General features: G+C 46.9%; 1 protein-coding gene across 3 annotated transcripts in view; it reads left to right on the forward strand.

Moving 5' to 3' along the window:
* Positions 1-12293, forward strand: part of PPARGC1B (PPARG coactivator 1 beta) — a 95590-nt gene extending 83297 nt beyond the window's left edge. For all 3 annotated transcript variants that reach the window (XM_073355846.1, XM_073355847.1, XM_073355848.1), the window contains 3 exons: positions 6-127; positions 531-682; positions 4937-12293. In XM_073355846.1, the coding sequence (XP_073211947.1) occupies positions 6-127; positions 531-682; positions 4937-5040 (378 nt within the window). In that variant the 3' untranslated portion in view covers positions 5041-12293. The remainder of the gene's footprint in view (positions 1-5; positions 128-530; positions 683-4936) is intronic.
* The last annotated feature ends 4777 nt before the right edge of the window (positions 12294-17070 follow it).

Below are 17070 nucleotides of genomic sequence, written 5' to 3' on the forward strand. Positions count from 1 at the left end.
TACAGGGTGAAGGCCGGGTGGTGTACATCAGAAACCTCTCCAGCAGCATGAGCTCCAGTGAACTGAAGAAACGCTTCGAAGTGTTTGGGGAGATCGTCGAGTGTCGGGTTCTGACCAGGAATAACAGGTGTGTTGAGCGTGAGCTCAGGCCCACACCTGGCAAAGCAATGGGAATTCTCATAGGGCTTTTCGGACATAGGACATGTGCTGGCTAACTCATTCTCATCTTTTAATGGGATGAATGGGGATGGCCTTAAAACAACACAGTCCGCTGGTGTACATCGCATCCCAGGGCTCACAAGGTTCAGAGGAGCTGTCTGTAAATTCCCCCTTGGGCCAAGGTGGGTGTGGGAGGCCTGTAGAACTGTTAAGATACCACAGGTGCAAGCGAGATGCACTGTACAATTCCTGCATGTGCCCTCCGTAAACCAAGCTACACGGTATGTGGCTCTCAGTCTCTTAGGAGATAAGGCTCATCAGATCCCTCTCCCTGGTCAGTCACCTCTTGATTCCTCTCTTTGGCTGCTCAGGGGGGATAAATACGGCTTCATCACCTACCGGTGTTCGGAACACGCCGCCTTATCGCTGAAGAACGGCGCCTCGCTGAGGAAGAGGAACGAGCCCTCATTCCAGCTGAGCTATGGTGGCCTTGGCAACTTGTGGACCAGATACACTGACTTGGGTGAGAAAGCAGGCGGGCCCCACTGGTGGCCAGGCTCTCATTTCCTTACGGCAGGGGGAGTTTTATGGCCCTCTGTGAACGCTGAGGCCCAAACCTCTCAATGGGGCGCTGCAGCTCTTCAGCTCAGTGTCCCCTGGTGAAGTCACGTGGGAGGCACCTGCCTTGTCCATTAAACCCTCATGGGTCTGGATTCTTCTTGACTGGGAGTTTCATTTAGTAATGTGCCACGGGGGATCATTTAATCGCCACAGCTTGGAGGTGCAGCAGCGCTGGGAAATCTCTGAACATCAGGGAGCACAAGGGGAAGTGTAGCAGCAGAGCTGCAAGGCATGCCTTTCCCAGGCTAGCTGGGGGGAAGCATTTAGTCTTCAGAGTGGAGGAAAAAACAAGGTTCCCCATAGCCCACACTCCAGCTGCTCCTGCTGAGTGCTGCAGAACTGCAGGCCAGTCCATGGCAGCCAGCAGGAAAATGTCAGGAATAGATAGACACATACGCCTGTGGAAAGGGCTTTCCCTGGGAGCTGCTTTGTGAAGAGTGGCCACATTATCCTGGCATAACTGTAATAGCACATTGCATTTTCCAACTCATTTCATCCTGGGACCGCAAACCACTTTACAGACATTAATTAAAGCCTCACAACTCCCATGTGACATGAACAGTTATTAGCCCAGTTTCACATACTGGGAAACTGAGGCACAGAGAGGCAAAATGACCTGCCCAAGGACACAGAGTTAGTCCATAATAGAGTCAGGATCAGAAACAGGAACTACTGAGCCTTCTTCCCAGGAACTAACCAATCGATCACATATCTTTCATCAAAGTTATATGTAGCAACTGGAAACCCCCCCCCCCATCCCATGATTGCGTGATGCATCTGGCAGTGTCTGATTCAGAGGTGTTCCAGGCCAAGCATTTGTGCAGTCATATTCCACACACTTTATGTGTATGTTTAATCCAAAAAAAAAGTTGTTAAAAGACCATAAAGGTCGCAAAGCCAGTCACTCAAAAATTAGCTCAGCCCCTTGGTGTCTCTGAATTATGATACAATCTTTAATTACCTGATCACAGACTATTTTCACCACAGGATCCCTGCCTCATTCAGTGAATGAATAGTTCTTCAATATTTCTTTTTATCCTCTTCATTCAGTCTATGGGCCCCAGTCTTATTTAGTACACATCATTTGAACTCCGCATGAACACAGAATTATTAATATCCCCCTGGGCATTTCTGTGGTCCTTATCACTATAGTGGTGGAGTGCATCACAAATTTTAATGCATTCTTTTCACAGCCCCCCTGTGAGGGGAGAGGCCAGGGAGCATTGCTACGCAGGGAACTGAGGCACAGAGATTAAAGCCAAAACTATCAAAGTGGCAATGAATTAGGGCTTGAGGTGCCCAGAGCCCGATTTTTCAGAGCACGATAGAGGTCCAGAGGAGAGCTCCCCTCGACCTGAGTTGCTGCTGTGAGTGCTCAGGACTTCTGTAAATCAGATCCCAGGGTATCAAGTCCAGCCCCCAGAAAATGAGGAGCACACGGTGGCCATTGGTGAAAATACTGGTGTACGTGACTTGCTCACATCACACAGGAACTCTGTGGCAGAGGCAGGGATAGAACCCCATTCTCTAGGTCAGCATTCAGCTGCTTTAATCGTGAGACCATCCTGTCTCTTCCTTCAGTCCCCTGCCTCATCCACTGAACACGTTCCAACTTCTGTACCGAGTGATGCAGGGGCCCTGTAGGCCAGAGGCTCTCAACCAGCTGGGGCTCAGGAGTCATTTGTAAATGTTGATAGCCTGTTGTGACTTAGTAAAAAAGGCCGGGGGAGAGGGCTGGGTACTGCAGCAGGTGGGAGGCTCTGTGGGGCATTGCAAAGCCCGCCCTGCATTCACTCCACAAATTTGGCCTTGCTGGCCCACCATCATCATGACGGAGAGGCAGCTGCGCCAAACCTGAGTGGCACTATGACCTGGGAGGTTGCAATGTCCAGAGCAGGTAACTGAGCCCAGCCAGCCCTACGGGACCAGAGCCTCTGGAGCGGCCACACAGCCCTTTAAAACATACTGGTGACCCAATTTTGAGTCGCGACTCATGGGTTGAGAAACCCTGCTGTAAACAACAGCCTCATTGACCCGTGACCACCGTCCGTCCTGTGAACTGAATGATGCAGGGCTCTTGTGCAAAAAATAGTATGTAATCGAAGACTATATCATAATGCATACACAGGAGTGGACTGAATTAAGGGGGCAGGGGCAACTTTAATTCTGGCATTTCCTAACTTTTGGAAGCTTGGCTTTGCAACTTCAATGTTCTTTTAATGTAGGGTGTTTGGGTTTTTTAAAGTAATCTCCTACATTGATTAAAAACTTAAAAAATTTATAAAACAAACTTCATCCTGTGGACATATTGAACCCCATATGGGTCATCAGCGAGGGCCGGAGTTTTAGATCCCCAGCACAGTCCTCCATCACTAAGGCTAATGGAGTAACTGGTAGCAGTAGAAGGCTATTAATGTCCCTCAGGGCCTGCCACTACCAGGGATGGAGACGTACTTTGCCAGTGAGTTTCACAGCTATTTGCTAGCAGCAAAGGAATGTTGAGACACAGGAATCCTGGGCTGTCCAGGTTTTATAGGAGAGTGTGTTCTAGTGGTTACAGACCCTCTGTCCTGCCCCAGCCTCTCCCGGTCCCCTCTTCTCTTATTCCACCATTTTCCCCTCTCCCATTCAAGTCAGGTGGCTTCTTCCTTCTCCTTCATGCTGCACAGGAGAGAGAGTTTCCCTTCTCTTAGTTTCAGTCGCCTGGCGCCACAGAGGAGCAATTGCTTTCTGTAGCAGCCAGGATGAGCAGTTATTGGGAAAGCCCTGTTCAGCCCTTCCATCGCTGAGCTGGAGCATTCTGGGTCAGGCCGGTTGGCACAGAGGAGCCATGACGGGACAGAGATATTCAGTGCAGATGGAATCTTCAGAGAACTTAGCTGCCAAACTCTAACCAAACTGTACTGATCATGTCTGAACTGAATTTTTTCAGAGGCTCAGACCTTGCCCAAATTTGGGCACATTTCCATAGAGATGGGGAAGGGTATGGCCCTGACACCAGGGTAACTCCCCTGTTCAAGCCCTCGCTCCAAAGCATGGAGCTGTGAGCGCTTCTTAATGAATCAGCCATAAGAATTTTTTTAACCTGGGCAAAACAGTGTATTTTTTCCTTAGTCTCATTCTCAGAAATGGCTGGACTGTTTTAGCTGAAACTTTTCAAAAAAATTTAGCTTGAGTCAGACACCCGGCATGGGAAGTTTCAGACTCAAGTTTGGCAAAGTTAGAATCAAATGGAAACAGTTTCTTATAATGGGAAGCATTGAGCAATCTTAGCTATAGGGTCTGCTACGAGTTCTGCCTACAACAGAAAACAAGTAATTGCCCAGGATTTTGATGGAGAAATCCCTCTCTTCTCTATTGAAAAGAGAGGGCTTTTCTCTGAGATGGAGGGGAAAAACACTGCACACTCCACTGCATTAGAGCTAAGAGAAAATGAGCTCATCTACTGCCAGGTTTCTTCGGGGGCTCAGTCAGGTGGGGAGTGGCTGGTCAGATTGCTGTTGGGAGTGAGAGTCACAGTATAATTTACATCTAATTAAACAGAAAACCCAAACCCACTTTTTTGAGGAGGCAGCATGGACTGATTATTTGACTAGAACCCTGGAATTCCTGAGTTCTAATCCCAGCTGCTACTACTAATTCATTGGGAGCCAGTTTGATCTAGCGGGTGGGGCAGTGGCTGGGCCTCAGAAGAGCTTGGTTCTGTTCTTGACTATGCCACTGACTTGCTGTGTGAACTTGATCAAATCACTTCACCTGTTTTCCCTCTCAACCTTTGTCTGTCCTATCTAAACTGTAAGCTTTTTGCTGCAGGAACGGTCTCTCACTATGTGTTTGTACAAATACTTAGCACAAAAGGCCCCAGTGGCTGAGGCCTAAAGGTTCTACTCTAACACATCATCATAATAATGTGAGAAAGAGCAAGTCAGAATACCACTCTGTGCCTCAGTTTCCCCATTTGTTAAATGGGGACAATTCTTGCCTTATGAGGGAGAGTGCAGATTAATTAGTCCACCCATGTGAAGTGCTTTATAAGTCTTAAGTATAATTAAGTAGCTATACTGATCTTCAAAGAGAAGCAGGATGTCAGTGCTTTGTGACCCCAGCAGATGTCCTGCACCCTGACTATCTCATACTCTGTCCTTGCCTTTACCAGATTCCAATGTGGAGGAGTCAGCCCCGGCTCCAGTGAAAAGCAAGTACGAGACCATGGATTTTGACAGCTTGCTGCAGGAGGCCCAGCGAAGCCTGCATCGATAACAGCCTTAACCTTGGAGGAACACCTCAATACCTCAGTCAAGGCACTTCCAATATGTTTACGTTTTCAAAGAAATTATTAAGTATATGAAAAAAGAGAGAGAGATTGAGAGAGACTGCTGTCCCTTTAAATTGATGTTTACATTGAACAAAGCTGCTTCTGTCTGTGAGTCCCCATGGTGTTGATGTTCCACTGCCACACATTAGTATCCTTGCTTCTGACTGGTTGTTTTCGAGTGAGCCTTCTCTTCCCCCTGCCTTCCCCGGGTCCCCCAACATCCACCCACGCTCCCGGAGTGGAGTTGCAGCTGTGTTCACCATAACATTTTTTGTCCGTAGTGTGTGATGATGAAACCGTTAATTGTGAATAGAATCAGGACTATAAACTAATTTTTAATAGAAGAAAAAAGTATATACTTAAAAATGTATTTATGGCTCAGATGTACTGTAATTCAGATTTATTGTATCGCTTCCTTGATTTTTAACTATGCACTGTAATGAGGCACTAGCCACTGAGCAGATGGGGGTCAGTCCGGGCGGGCATCCTGGATTAATCACTGAACCAGAGTTTGCCCCTTCAGCTGTGGAGTGAGCCATCCCGGGCCCCAGCCCCTGGTGAACTGGAACAGAATAGGGTTGGAGTTTGGCACTCCAGTGTGTTGGAAAAGCCATTTTTCCTGCTTGCATGGCTGAAAGTCCTGGGTCTCCAGCTGTCAGTCTCGGGCTGCCTGAGACCGAACATGCTGGAAAGCGATGAGTTTGGTGGTTGGGCACCGGCTGGTCCGGAGCTGGCGCGTTGTACAGCGGTGCAGCTTTGTGGGACCGGGGGAAGGGGAGTTATAAGGATGTAGTGTTAGGACACTATCAAACTAGGCACCATGGGAGTTAATCGCTGCTGGCCGCTTTGGTGATGGAATCAGTCACCATCCAGTGAAGCTGCTGTCCTGCCTTGAGAGCCTGGGAGAGAGTGAATTCTAAAAGCCCCCAAAGGGCCATCCCTGTTCATCCCCCCGCCCAGTACACAGGCAGGTGCATTGGTTTTGCATTAGGTGAGGATCACAGCTCCACTTAGATGATCAGCTAAAGCCTCTGTGAGATGCTGCTGGGCCCTCCTCAGCTCCATCCATTGGCTGGCTCAGCTGGAGCAAAGCGACGGGCTGGGTGTGTCGCGCACACCTACTTCCACACCACGCAGGGGAATTGGGTGAGAAAAGTCTCCTTTCACTCAGACTGGCAGCTAGATGGCATGGCAGCTAAGCGGAACATCCCTGCCGCATGCAGCATGCCGCCCTTCCTTTGGGTGGTGTCTGAAAAGCTATAGACCTACCCAGTCCCACTAGGAAGTTAGCAAATCCCATCTCCCTCTTGACCCCTCTTGGGCTATCACAGTCTCTCCAGTGGTCCTCATCTCTCCAGGCTGCTGACTAGCAGAACGCCAGTCATGAAGGCACTGCAGCCCTGGTGGGTGTTTGCCTGCTGCTGTCACCTCATTGCCTGCTGGGTAGCACTAACCCTGGCCTGCCTCTCGCTGGTTCCCAGAGATCCCCAATCACGGGGGCGTCCTTGCAAAGCCCATCAGCAGGGCTGGGTTTAAGGCACACAGTAGCAGTATGGTCAGCAGCTTCACTGGAGAGTTGACCTAAAAACTTTAAAGCCATTCCACATCTGAGCCGGGGAGAGACCGGGCAGTCAGAGAAAAAACAAGCCAGAAACAGTGTTTAACAGTGGGGACTAAATAACCTTGCTGACGCCACAACCTGCCCCCACGTTTTCAGTTTGTTTTTCACACACAGGTGAGACCGCTGGGATTGAGCCATCCCTTGTAGATAGAATAATAGCCTTAAATTCTGCCAATAGATAGATTAGATTCCCTTAAGGTCTCCCCTAGTACATGGCACTGACATATTGTGATGGTATTACTTCACCATATGGGGCACACATGACCAGAAACTAATTCCACGGGACTAGGTTCTAAGACTCTAATTCCTGCTGAATTGTACTGTGCTCCATCGACGCCAATGGCATCGCTTGTGATGTAAGATACTATTCAAAGGGGGAAGGGTGCTGGCTCTGTGTGACCCTAGGACACTTATCTGATTAGTTGTCTTATAACGTGGAGCTCAGGGTTCTAAAAATATCCAGTTACATGGTAATTACCTATGAGCTACCTGGTGACTTAAACGACACTTCCCAGAACCTTCATTAATGGGTTTATTATTGAGCACTTACATGGCATATTCCTCATGCTACTTCAGTCTTATTCCAGAGTAGTTACCTGATTGCGTCCCTACTGTAAAACAGAATCATGGGCTCTTCCTCTCCCAAGCTAAATTACACAAGTAATTCTGACCTAGACTGAGCATCTGCTATTGGCAGTCGCCTCATTGTAGCTTTGCCTTTTTCTGTCCTAGTATTTCCTCACAACAATGATGTTTACATGTGATTGCTATAGAGCTTACTGTAGAATGTATATAGCGACACATTTAGGGTGAGTAGTACTGTCCTGTGCTGTGCTGATGTTTTTCAGAAAACGATCAATCAAAACCGATACGTGTAATTCTTCCATCTCCTTGCTCAAGACAAGGATGGATCAAAGCTCACAACGCTGGCTTTGGTCAGAGATGGAAAATGCATCAAATGTTAAGAATGTGAAAGGGTTGAATGCAGTATAGGGAGAACTTCCTGGCATCTGGAAGGAGCCTCCTTCAGTGTGAATCACTCACTCGCTTCACAAACATTGATTTCAGTACACCCAGTTTTAAATCTCGTATTGCTTTCATGAGGCTGGACTTCCTGTGTTGGCCATTGGCCAATGACAGTTGCAGAACGTCAGCGCATCAAGTGAGATACTCTTGAAGAGGAAGGAAGATCCCGTGATGCACAGGGTCAATCAGTACTGCAATCCTAGGATAGGAAGAGATGCAATAAGTGGTCTTCGTGTTGCCTGAAGCCTATAAATTATTTTTGCAAGAAGCGTCTCCAGGACTTATGCAATATGCACTCAGGTGCACAAACGCACACACCTCTGGTTATGGCCTGGGCTGGGCAATGAGCTCCTGTTCGTGCTGCTGGTGACCACATACGCAGTGAAGCCAGTATTGCTGAATGTAAAGCCGGGGGGGCTATGGTTTGGAATATACGCACAGTTTACGCAGGTTAGCTCAGACCAGTACCTCTTGGTGGCTGCCGAGGGTTGGATGTTCAACCTGAGAAGCATAGCCATGAATATTCGCTTTGTTTATGTCAGTCACATTAGGTCTAGTGTAAAAATTGTACCCTCTGGACTGAGGCTTTTTTTAAGCTCCCCTTGGCTTGCAGTGCTACACTCTGCAGCAGGAGATTGTAGGGGAGGGAGGAGTTATATAGTACGGTGTTCTGGATGGGAATGCTCTTTGCCAATGGAGTGTGGATCCTTTCCTGGCTTTGATAGGGGAATGATTGCTCAGAGGCCAGCCACAATCAAAGAATGCAGTTTGATTCCTAGTATGCTACTGATCAAGGCTCAATCCAGGGAGGTGCTGAAGTCACCCAGAGTTGGGGGCACTCCCCATCTTTGAAGGATTGTGTCCTAAATTTGGAGCCACATATTTTCCCTGGGATGGGAGAGGGTTATTCTGAGAACGTGTCTTCAACTCGAGGAGAAGAAAATAGCAGTCTGAAAGGAATAGCTTTAAGTCCCACGGAGCCGGCACTCGACAGAGAGGGAGAGAGTCTCTGTGGGCATTACACCATTCAGCTGAGCAGAGGCTATGGCACATTCACCGACGCTTCCCATGCAGAGTGGCACAGTGCATAGCAGCCAAGGAAGGGACTCCTCCCCTGCGACACCCCTCCTTGTCTTCTCCGCCCTTCTCTGCGCACAGTCCCACATTCTACAGGGACACTCTCCCACTTTTCCCCACGTTTGCTTTTCAGGGTCCATGTATCTCCCCCGCCCCCAGTAATAACTACAGTGCAGCAATAACATCAACGTGCGGAAGAAGCCATGCGTCTATGAGGGAAGCAGAGACTTATATAAAGAAAGAATTTAGTTTCTGCATGAGGGTGGGAGTAAAAATGGTGTGTTAAAATAGGCAATCAGGAAGGGGCATTTAGTTTTTTAATTAATTGTGTGTGTGCACAGAAAATCCCTTGATGGTTTCTATTTGCTATCAGGTACAAAACCTGACATGCAGAGTAAATGATAAAGCCCCAGTCCCCTTTTCTCATCCACTGACCCATTAAATCTCATTGTTTTGCATGAGATACAGTTCTTTGAGGCAGAATCTAGTGCATTCCTATGACTTCTCAAGATGAGGATTGTTTCTGAATGTCTGGACTGGGGAGGGACAGCTGGGGAATGCAGGGTTTTAGAGCTGATGTTGCCCATTGAAAATATCTATCCCCAGTTCCTACTCAGTGCAACTTTGAGCTGCATTATCTGCACAAAGTGTAAGCAGCCGCTCAAGTCTCTATGTTGCAGTGTTTGCATTAGATCTCTGTACTGGTCCATGTAAAGAAGATTTACAGAACCAGCTTTATTTTTTTGTACTAATATTCTTTTGGGAACTCTCTTGAATTCTTAATATATCATTATCTGTAGCTGAGCCTTTAAAACCTTTTGTTCTTGACGTGATAGTCCATCCTTGACAATTCTGAGCAATACAGAACCAAGTAAAGCTTGCAGGTTTCCATTGCTCTTCCTATATAGATTCTGTAATCAGGTAGTGGCTTAGAAAGTCGGGTTGCAATATACCAGGTGGCACTGCAAGGGGCATTATTTATCAGAGAGCTGAACAAGGTTAATCTAATAATCAGGTGTGTGTATGTGAATGAGCGAGAAGAATTAAATTGATGCATTTCTTGAGGAAGGTGTAAGAATTTCACCTAAAAAGGGGCACATCTGCTTTGTTATTTATAATAAAAGCTAAATTCTACTTTTTGTTTAAAAAAGGACACTGCTAATAACTCTTAAGGGCTCAATTTTGCCACCCTGCTCATGGTGAGTAAGTAGCACCTTACTCCTGGAGTAAGTAAAAGTAGCAGAATTGATCCCTTTGTGATTAAGAATCAAGGTTTTAGTTGACTGCATTTTTTGTTTTAAATTGGTAGAGGTTTTTTATATTTCACTTAATTTCTTTCCCAGTTGTGTTCCGTTGTGTCCTTATTTATGTAATATACTTTAACCTTAAAAATGGCATGGATTCTTATGCCTTTTCTTTATTCTTATTTTTAAAAAGAGATTTATTTCTAGTGTGATTTAACTGTCTAAACGAGAGAACGTTTTCTTGTATTTTTACATTGTCAGATTCTATAGTTTCATAGATAATTTAACCAAATCGCTCAATGTATTATCTATATCTATCCGGTGGGTATAAAAGTTCTATTTTAAATTGTGTAAATACTTCAGAACTGGCTTCTTTTTCCAGACTCCCCTTGCTGTGGAGTTACTTGTTTACATCACAAAGACTGTAGAATCTCTACGCTCATGTACTGTAAATAGTGAAGTGATCTGCCTATAAATAAACTATAACAAATACACTATAACGTAAAAAAATCCAACTCTGTCCTGATAATGCTTCAGTTTATTAGTGCAAACCCATTTATACATGTTCAGGGAGAAGGTGACTTTTGTTGCAAAGAAATGCTTTCCTCCATCTTTCAGACTTTGAAGAATGATTAATTACAGAGCAAAATATATGCCCCTCCACAAACAGGTGTTTCCTATGGCCACCCACTCATTTTAGGACTTGAGTATTTGCAGTAAAAGCGATAAAGGGTAATTCCTTCACTTGGTGTTGCTAATGGAAGGAATTGTACATTCTGCCAAGAGTGGTTCTTTATGGAATTGATTGATTTTTGTTGCTTTTTGCCTTTTGTTATACAGAAGTTGCACTTCTTTAAATTGGGAGTTTAAATTGATTTTGTTATAAACCAGTGCAAACCCCTGTGTAAGAGTTGCTTATTTCAGTTTAGGTGAATCCATTTTATTTGCTGTATTAAGCTACATCGAAATAAGCCACTCTTACTGCAGAATAAGAAGGTCTGTATGCCGTCTTTTACTGGTTTAAGGCACATTGGCTGAGCGCACAGGACAGTTGCCCTGCTGCTACCTGTTTCGTGGGCTTTGATTGGTAGGGATGTCAGATGGACACATTTCACCAGCACTAAATTATCTACGATTTGGTAATAAACAGTTGAACTTGCCCATGCTAGGATAGAGAACAACTCCTCTCTCCCATCTCAAAAGCCTCCTACACTCCAGCTGATGTATGTTTTTACACTAGCAGAAGGGAAAGGGAAACATCACGATAAAAATGGGAAATATCTGGAGTTTATCCAATATGTAATATTCACATTGACCTACATTTTCTGTCCACACTCATAGCAGTGTGAACCAGGAGTAGCCCGACAAAGTCAATGCAGCTGGAACCAGTGTGAGGTCAGGCTCAGGTCCTTTACAACTAAGTACCTGGCCTGCACATATGTTTTGGAGTCTTCTCATGTCAGCAGTCCTGCTGACTCCAATGAGACTACATAGGTGAGAAAAAATTCCTCGGTGAGTAAACTGTTTGCAGGATCGGTCCCTTCTTTGGAGTATTCCTTTCTAAAACAAACAAACCGCATCCATCCTGATAAGCAAATGGAAACATTTACAAATAATTTGTGACATCTCACTGATGGGAGAAAAAGATTTGTGTCAAGTACATTTTTTGTTGACTGTCTGGCCATCAACTGAGTTGATTAAAGAATGAGAAGAAATGTGAAGGGTTCATGTTTAGTTATTCCACCTGGAAACAGTCAGGGCACACCCTGACTGTTTTGTAGAAGCAATGCACACATTGCTCTATCCAAGGACAAGGACTAGATATGAACCATGAGAAGTTGATTAAAAGACAGTGACCGTGGGAAGCTTACTTAGCCTGGGCTCAAGGCCTGAGAACCAGGATTGTAGTAGATAAAAGTTGATAAACAAGTATCTTAATCAACGTCATACATTCCTTTGTGTGTCTTTTTGCGGTAGAAGTATGTAATGCATAGGGGGAAGAAATATAATAAAAGGGGAAGGTGGAAAGCTGGGGGAAGCAGCCCAATTCAGCTGACCAGCCTGCTTGCTTGCATAAAGCAAGCAGCCCAATTCAGCTGACCAGCCTGCTTGCTTGCATAAAGCTGTGTTCTGTCTCATCATTGAACTGCCACAGAAATGGTTTGTGAATAATGTATTTAACAACATCAATCGGTGAGATAAATCATTTGCAACAAATATCTCCATCAGTTTCATTTGTTCCCATTGAAATTAAAATAATGGAGTTTCCCTATGCTGGTTGCAGTTTCTATTTAGTAAAATATCAATTTATTGCACACCTAGAGGCCTTTTCTGTTAGTTCATATATTTTTCACCTCCTGCATTAGTCAGTGCTCTCTCTGTTCCCTTCAGCATAGAGATAGATTGACACATTTCTGTCGGGTGATGGGAAGAAAAGGCAGGAGTTTGTTTTTCTGACTGGGGACAGTTTTTACAGCTGACCTTGTGCCACACGGCCTCCATGTCTTTGCCTACAGCAGGGACAAGGGAGGTCTTGGTTGAAAATAACCAGCTGCTCCCTGGTACTTTTCGTAGTGGCGAGCGCGTGTGCTGTACCGCTGTCTGTGCACGTTAGCTGAGCAGGTATTGCAGTTTTACAGAGCTATAATGCCCACACTTTTTGGATGACTGTGCTCGTTTATCAGGCCAACACCTCGGCAGCACCAGCTGCCTCCCATTCAGTTGCACAGGATCTAGTCTGCCATAGTCAGTGCCAGATTGACAATGGCTCCAGTGGCTCCATGGAGCTGGGCCCATGCTCAGAAGGGGCCCTGGCCTGCTCCGCTTGCACTGCGCCCCGAGACCCCGTTGGCTCCCCCAACCCACCACTTGCTCCTCTCAGTCTGCCCGCCGGCTGGCCGAGATTTCCTCTCTGCCCCCTGGCCCCACTCCAGGCTGCTCCTCTCAGCCCTCTCGCTGGACCCCAGTGCGCCTCCGGCTCCGGGCAGTCTCTGCTTCCCACCACCTGTGGGGCCCCGCCTGTCTCTCCGGAGCTGAGCCACCTGGGACTGGTGCAGAAGCCTGGCCAGTCTCAGCCAGGTATGTGTGGGGGGAACAGTGTGGAGGGCTTGGCTGGGCCCCTCCAGGCAAGTGCATCTAGAGGGACCCCGGCCGGGGCAGGTCCTGTCTTGGCACTAGGGAGTGGGGGTTCTGTGTGGGGGGGTGCTGGGCATAGGGAGACGGGAGGTGTTGGTTGTGGGAGGCTGTGTGGTGTGACATGGGCCTACCCCTGAGGGGAAGGGGCATGCTGGCAGCACAGGGACGGGCAGGCCACTGTGCGCCTGGCAACTGGCGGTCTGTAAATAGTGCCCTCGCGTTAGCCCCTGCCATGCTATGCCCCATTGCCTCTAGCTGGCCCCTTGCTCTGGGGACTGACCTCCCTGCGCCATGCTCCATTGCCTCCATAGGAGCCCACAAATATGTTTGGTGCCAGGCCCACAAAAGGTTAATCTGGCCCTGGCCATATTGCTTGGGTGGCTTCTGCTTTCATGACTCTGAACTTTGGAGCAGTCCCAGGCACGTTAAAATCTATAGGACTGTACAGGAGATGAGGGGTTGTAGTGCGAAGGGAACCTGGCCTGGAGACTTCTCATTAAGACCTTGTTTAGAGTTCCTGCCCAGAAAACGTGAAGTACAATGGAAGGAGGAGGCAAATGGGGTTCACATGCAGAAGAAGTTGAAGTTCTTACCAGGAGCCTCTCCACCTCGTAATTGAACGTCTCCTGCAGAAATTGAAGGCCTTGTGTGTATAGGCTGGGGCCAGACTGGACACAGGAAAGCTGAAGTTTGCCATTTCGGGGCCAACAAATGGAGGATAATGTCAGAGAATGGTGAGAGAGAGAGAGAAACATAAATGGCTCATTAACCCTCCCTGCAAGAGAGAGACACTTAAACTGCGCCTTTAAAGTGGAAGCAGGATGAGGGTGCTGCCGCTGGGAAGGGTGCACATGTCCTGAAAAGCAAGGCTCCCCAGTAGAATACACTTATCCTAAGTTTAGTACCATGACGTTTCACTGAAAGGTGTGCTGCAAAGAGCTACCCCCTCAGAACATGCCTCTGCAAAGCTCCAGCCCTCAGATCTAACTCAGAGCCTGGCAAGGATTTGTCCAATAAACTCTTGTGATTTAATCTGTAGCAGAGCATGATCCTCTCCTGCCTTCTTGCCACAGAAACTTGCTCAGACTCCACTGGCTGGATCTCCACAACATGCTGTTCATTCATGTTCCCTCCACCAACACCTTTACAGTTTTGTGTAGCAATGCAGTGTCCCTTGTATCTTCAGCCCTTTTCCCAGGGTCCAGGAGGAGGAGAAGCCTCCCTTGCTGGAGATCCCTCTGACTCTGGGCTCAGCCAACCCTGCTCCTCTCCCTTCCTGTGCTTTTCTTAACAATCCTGAGCTCACCCAGCTGCCTAACCCACCATACCTGATTAGATAATTAACTGCAATACTCAGGTTAGTTTTCAGGGAGGGGCATGGACAGAATTGGACTATGTGGTGGCAGAGTGATCAGGGTGCAGGCTCACCTGTTAACTTCCTGCACTGTCACACGATCCATTTGCATTTTGAAAATGTGTCCGCTTCGCAGCAAGGTTTGCGTGGGGTATGTTGTGAGCTGCACTCAAAAGATAATCTCACGTGCTCACTTTACAGCAATGCAGGGAACAGGAGGACTAGAAGATGTATGGTTTTAACCCTTGCCTCCACAGATCCACTTTTCTTTGGAACTTTAAACCCCTTTTAATTCTGAGAATGTTCCATTAAAACAACTCCGTGAAAAAGGGTCTGATCCTCCAAAGGGAGTGGATCTTCTGTTAAAAACTACTTACCTGGCATGTCTCAGAGCTCAGATGTGGACATCCCTATCTTCTAAAGATCAGGAGGAATTGCACAGTGTTTTCACTCACAAGTATCTCCTGTTGCTGCAGATTCACTCACCAACAGGCCGTACAATCTTTTTTTCATTATTTGGGAATAAGGCAGAGGCCAGCTAGTTTCCTGCACAGACATCCTTTATGAGTCTCTGCTGCATATGAAGTGGGAATTCCTGTTGATCCCAGAATTGTTGAACACATTCAGTCTACGACTCTGGTAAATACCGATTTTTTTGGCTGAGTTTTTATTTCAGCTTCTTTCTCTCAGAATTCCTCCAGGTCTGGCCTCTTAGCTTAAAGTTATATCAAGTGTCTTAGGCCAAGATGTCCTAAGTCTAATTCCCACCTGAAGTTTTGCCAGGCATAGTTCTGAGGCTCTGCTCACCAAAATGCCCAGACTGCTTTATAGGTTTATTCCTGTTCTCCATTGCTCAGGGAATGATATGGGTACTAGTGCAGTATTTAAAATCATAGAATCATAGAATATCAGGGTTGGAAGGGACCTCAGGAGGTCATCCAGTCCAACCCCCTGCTCAAAAGCAGGACCAATCCCCAATTAAATCATCCCAGCCAGGGCTTTGTCAAGCCTGACCTTAAAAACTTCTAAGGAAGGAGATTCCACCACCTCCCTAGGCAAATCAAAACCTTGATGCTTTAAATTGAGGTCAGAAGAACTTCAGGTCTCCACGTCTTGGAAATACTGATTTTAGCTTCTGCTTGACATAAATTCCAGTTGATGAGGTCTCTGAAAGCTTTGCCAACTCAAGGCATGTAGAAGTCTGGAGAGAAATCAATTACGACAATGTGTGCGCGTCCCCATTCCAGTATAAATCAATCCTTGCTGGCTGCCAGGAGCAGACAGGTAACTGCAGGGAGCAAGGCATGTTGGTTTCTTCCTTTTGTGAGGGCTCTCTACCCGGTCTTCAATTTGCCTGTCCAATCTGAGCCACCATGCTGATTTCTGTGCCCTTGTCACACCCAGAAGGTGCTGTTCCTTCAGGGCCCCACTGTTTTTTAAGGAAAACGAACCAATTTGCTCCTCTCCCTACAAGGCAGTAGAAATGCCTGCTTCTATTGTTGCTGCTATATTGGCTATGTTATTGGTTGCTATAGAGATGGGTTCTCTCTGTGCCTGTGCAGCCAGCCCTGGATCTCCATCTTACTTCCCTTCATGGTTTATTCAGTCCCCGGTTGTACTTTTTCCCCATTCATGGCTCCTGCCCAGGCTCCTTCTCACATTCAGACTTAGATTCCTGGTTTCCTCTCAGCAAGGTTCCAGAGGTCAGGAGGGAGCTTTCCCCCCATCTGTTTCTTCTTTTTCTCCATCATTTCCAGCTACCTTTGTGTCCACCACTGTGCTAACTCCCTCTTCCATCTCTCCTTAACTTTTCCAGCTTTCCTCACGGACTAGCCCCGTCTCCTAGACCAAGTGAAGGTTTCTGTTTCTTTAAATTCCTCAGGTCTTTGCCACTCATCTTTCATTTCTTCTAGGGGAAGAGGGTTCCCTTGTGACATTGTACGGACTGCATTCCCCAAGGCTATAAGTTCACTAACTACAATCGCACCAGGGATGAATTTGGCCCCCACATCTTGTGTGCTGCTACAGCTAAGTCACTAACAATGGGCCAAAGTACATGTACAGGAACCCTGGTTTGTGTCCACATTCAACACAGTTAGATGTCAAGTTGCAACCAGGCTCAGAAGCTGGGGAGCCTCAAGCATACTTTTAAGCCAACAGGGTTATCTGGAACAAAGCCCTGCCCATGTAGGAGTTCCAGACCACGCTAGCTGTTTGATAATAATCACTGTATTAAGCAGAACCAGGCATGGCAGCTGCCTCTGGATACACCTGCAGCTCGTAGGGATTTGGTGTCCCAGCCTGGTGAAGGCTTTAGGGAGGCAGGTGTTAATATACAAACTAGGTAGTGGCCCTGCTGGCATATTCACAACTCGCTCTGTGCAATCAGCATTAAGATGTTCTGCTTCCTTTTCAGCTTTGCTTCACTGCAGCTCCGTGGGGTGCATTTCTGGAGCCAGGGAAGAGGCAGCAACAGAAAGCTTTGAAGAGGAGTTCAATTACTCCCTGAGTCTTGACA

This window comes from Lepidochelys kempii, chromosome 8 (assembly GCF_965140265.1).
Source record: "Lepidochelys kempii isolate rLepKem1 chromosome 8, rLepKem1.hap2, whole genome shotgun sequence".
NCBI lineage: Eukaryota > Metazoa > Chordata > Testudines > Cheloniidae > Lepidochelys > Lepidochelys kempii.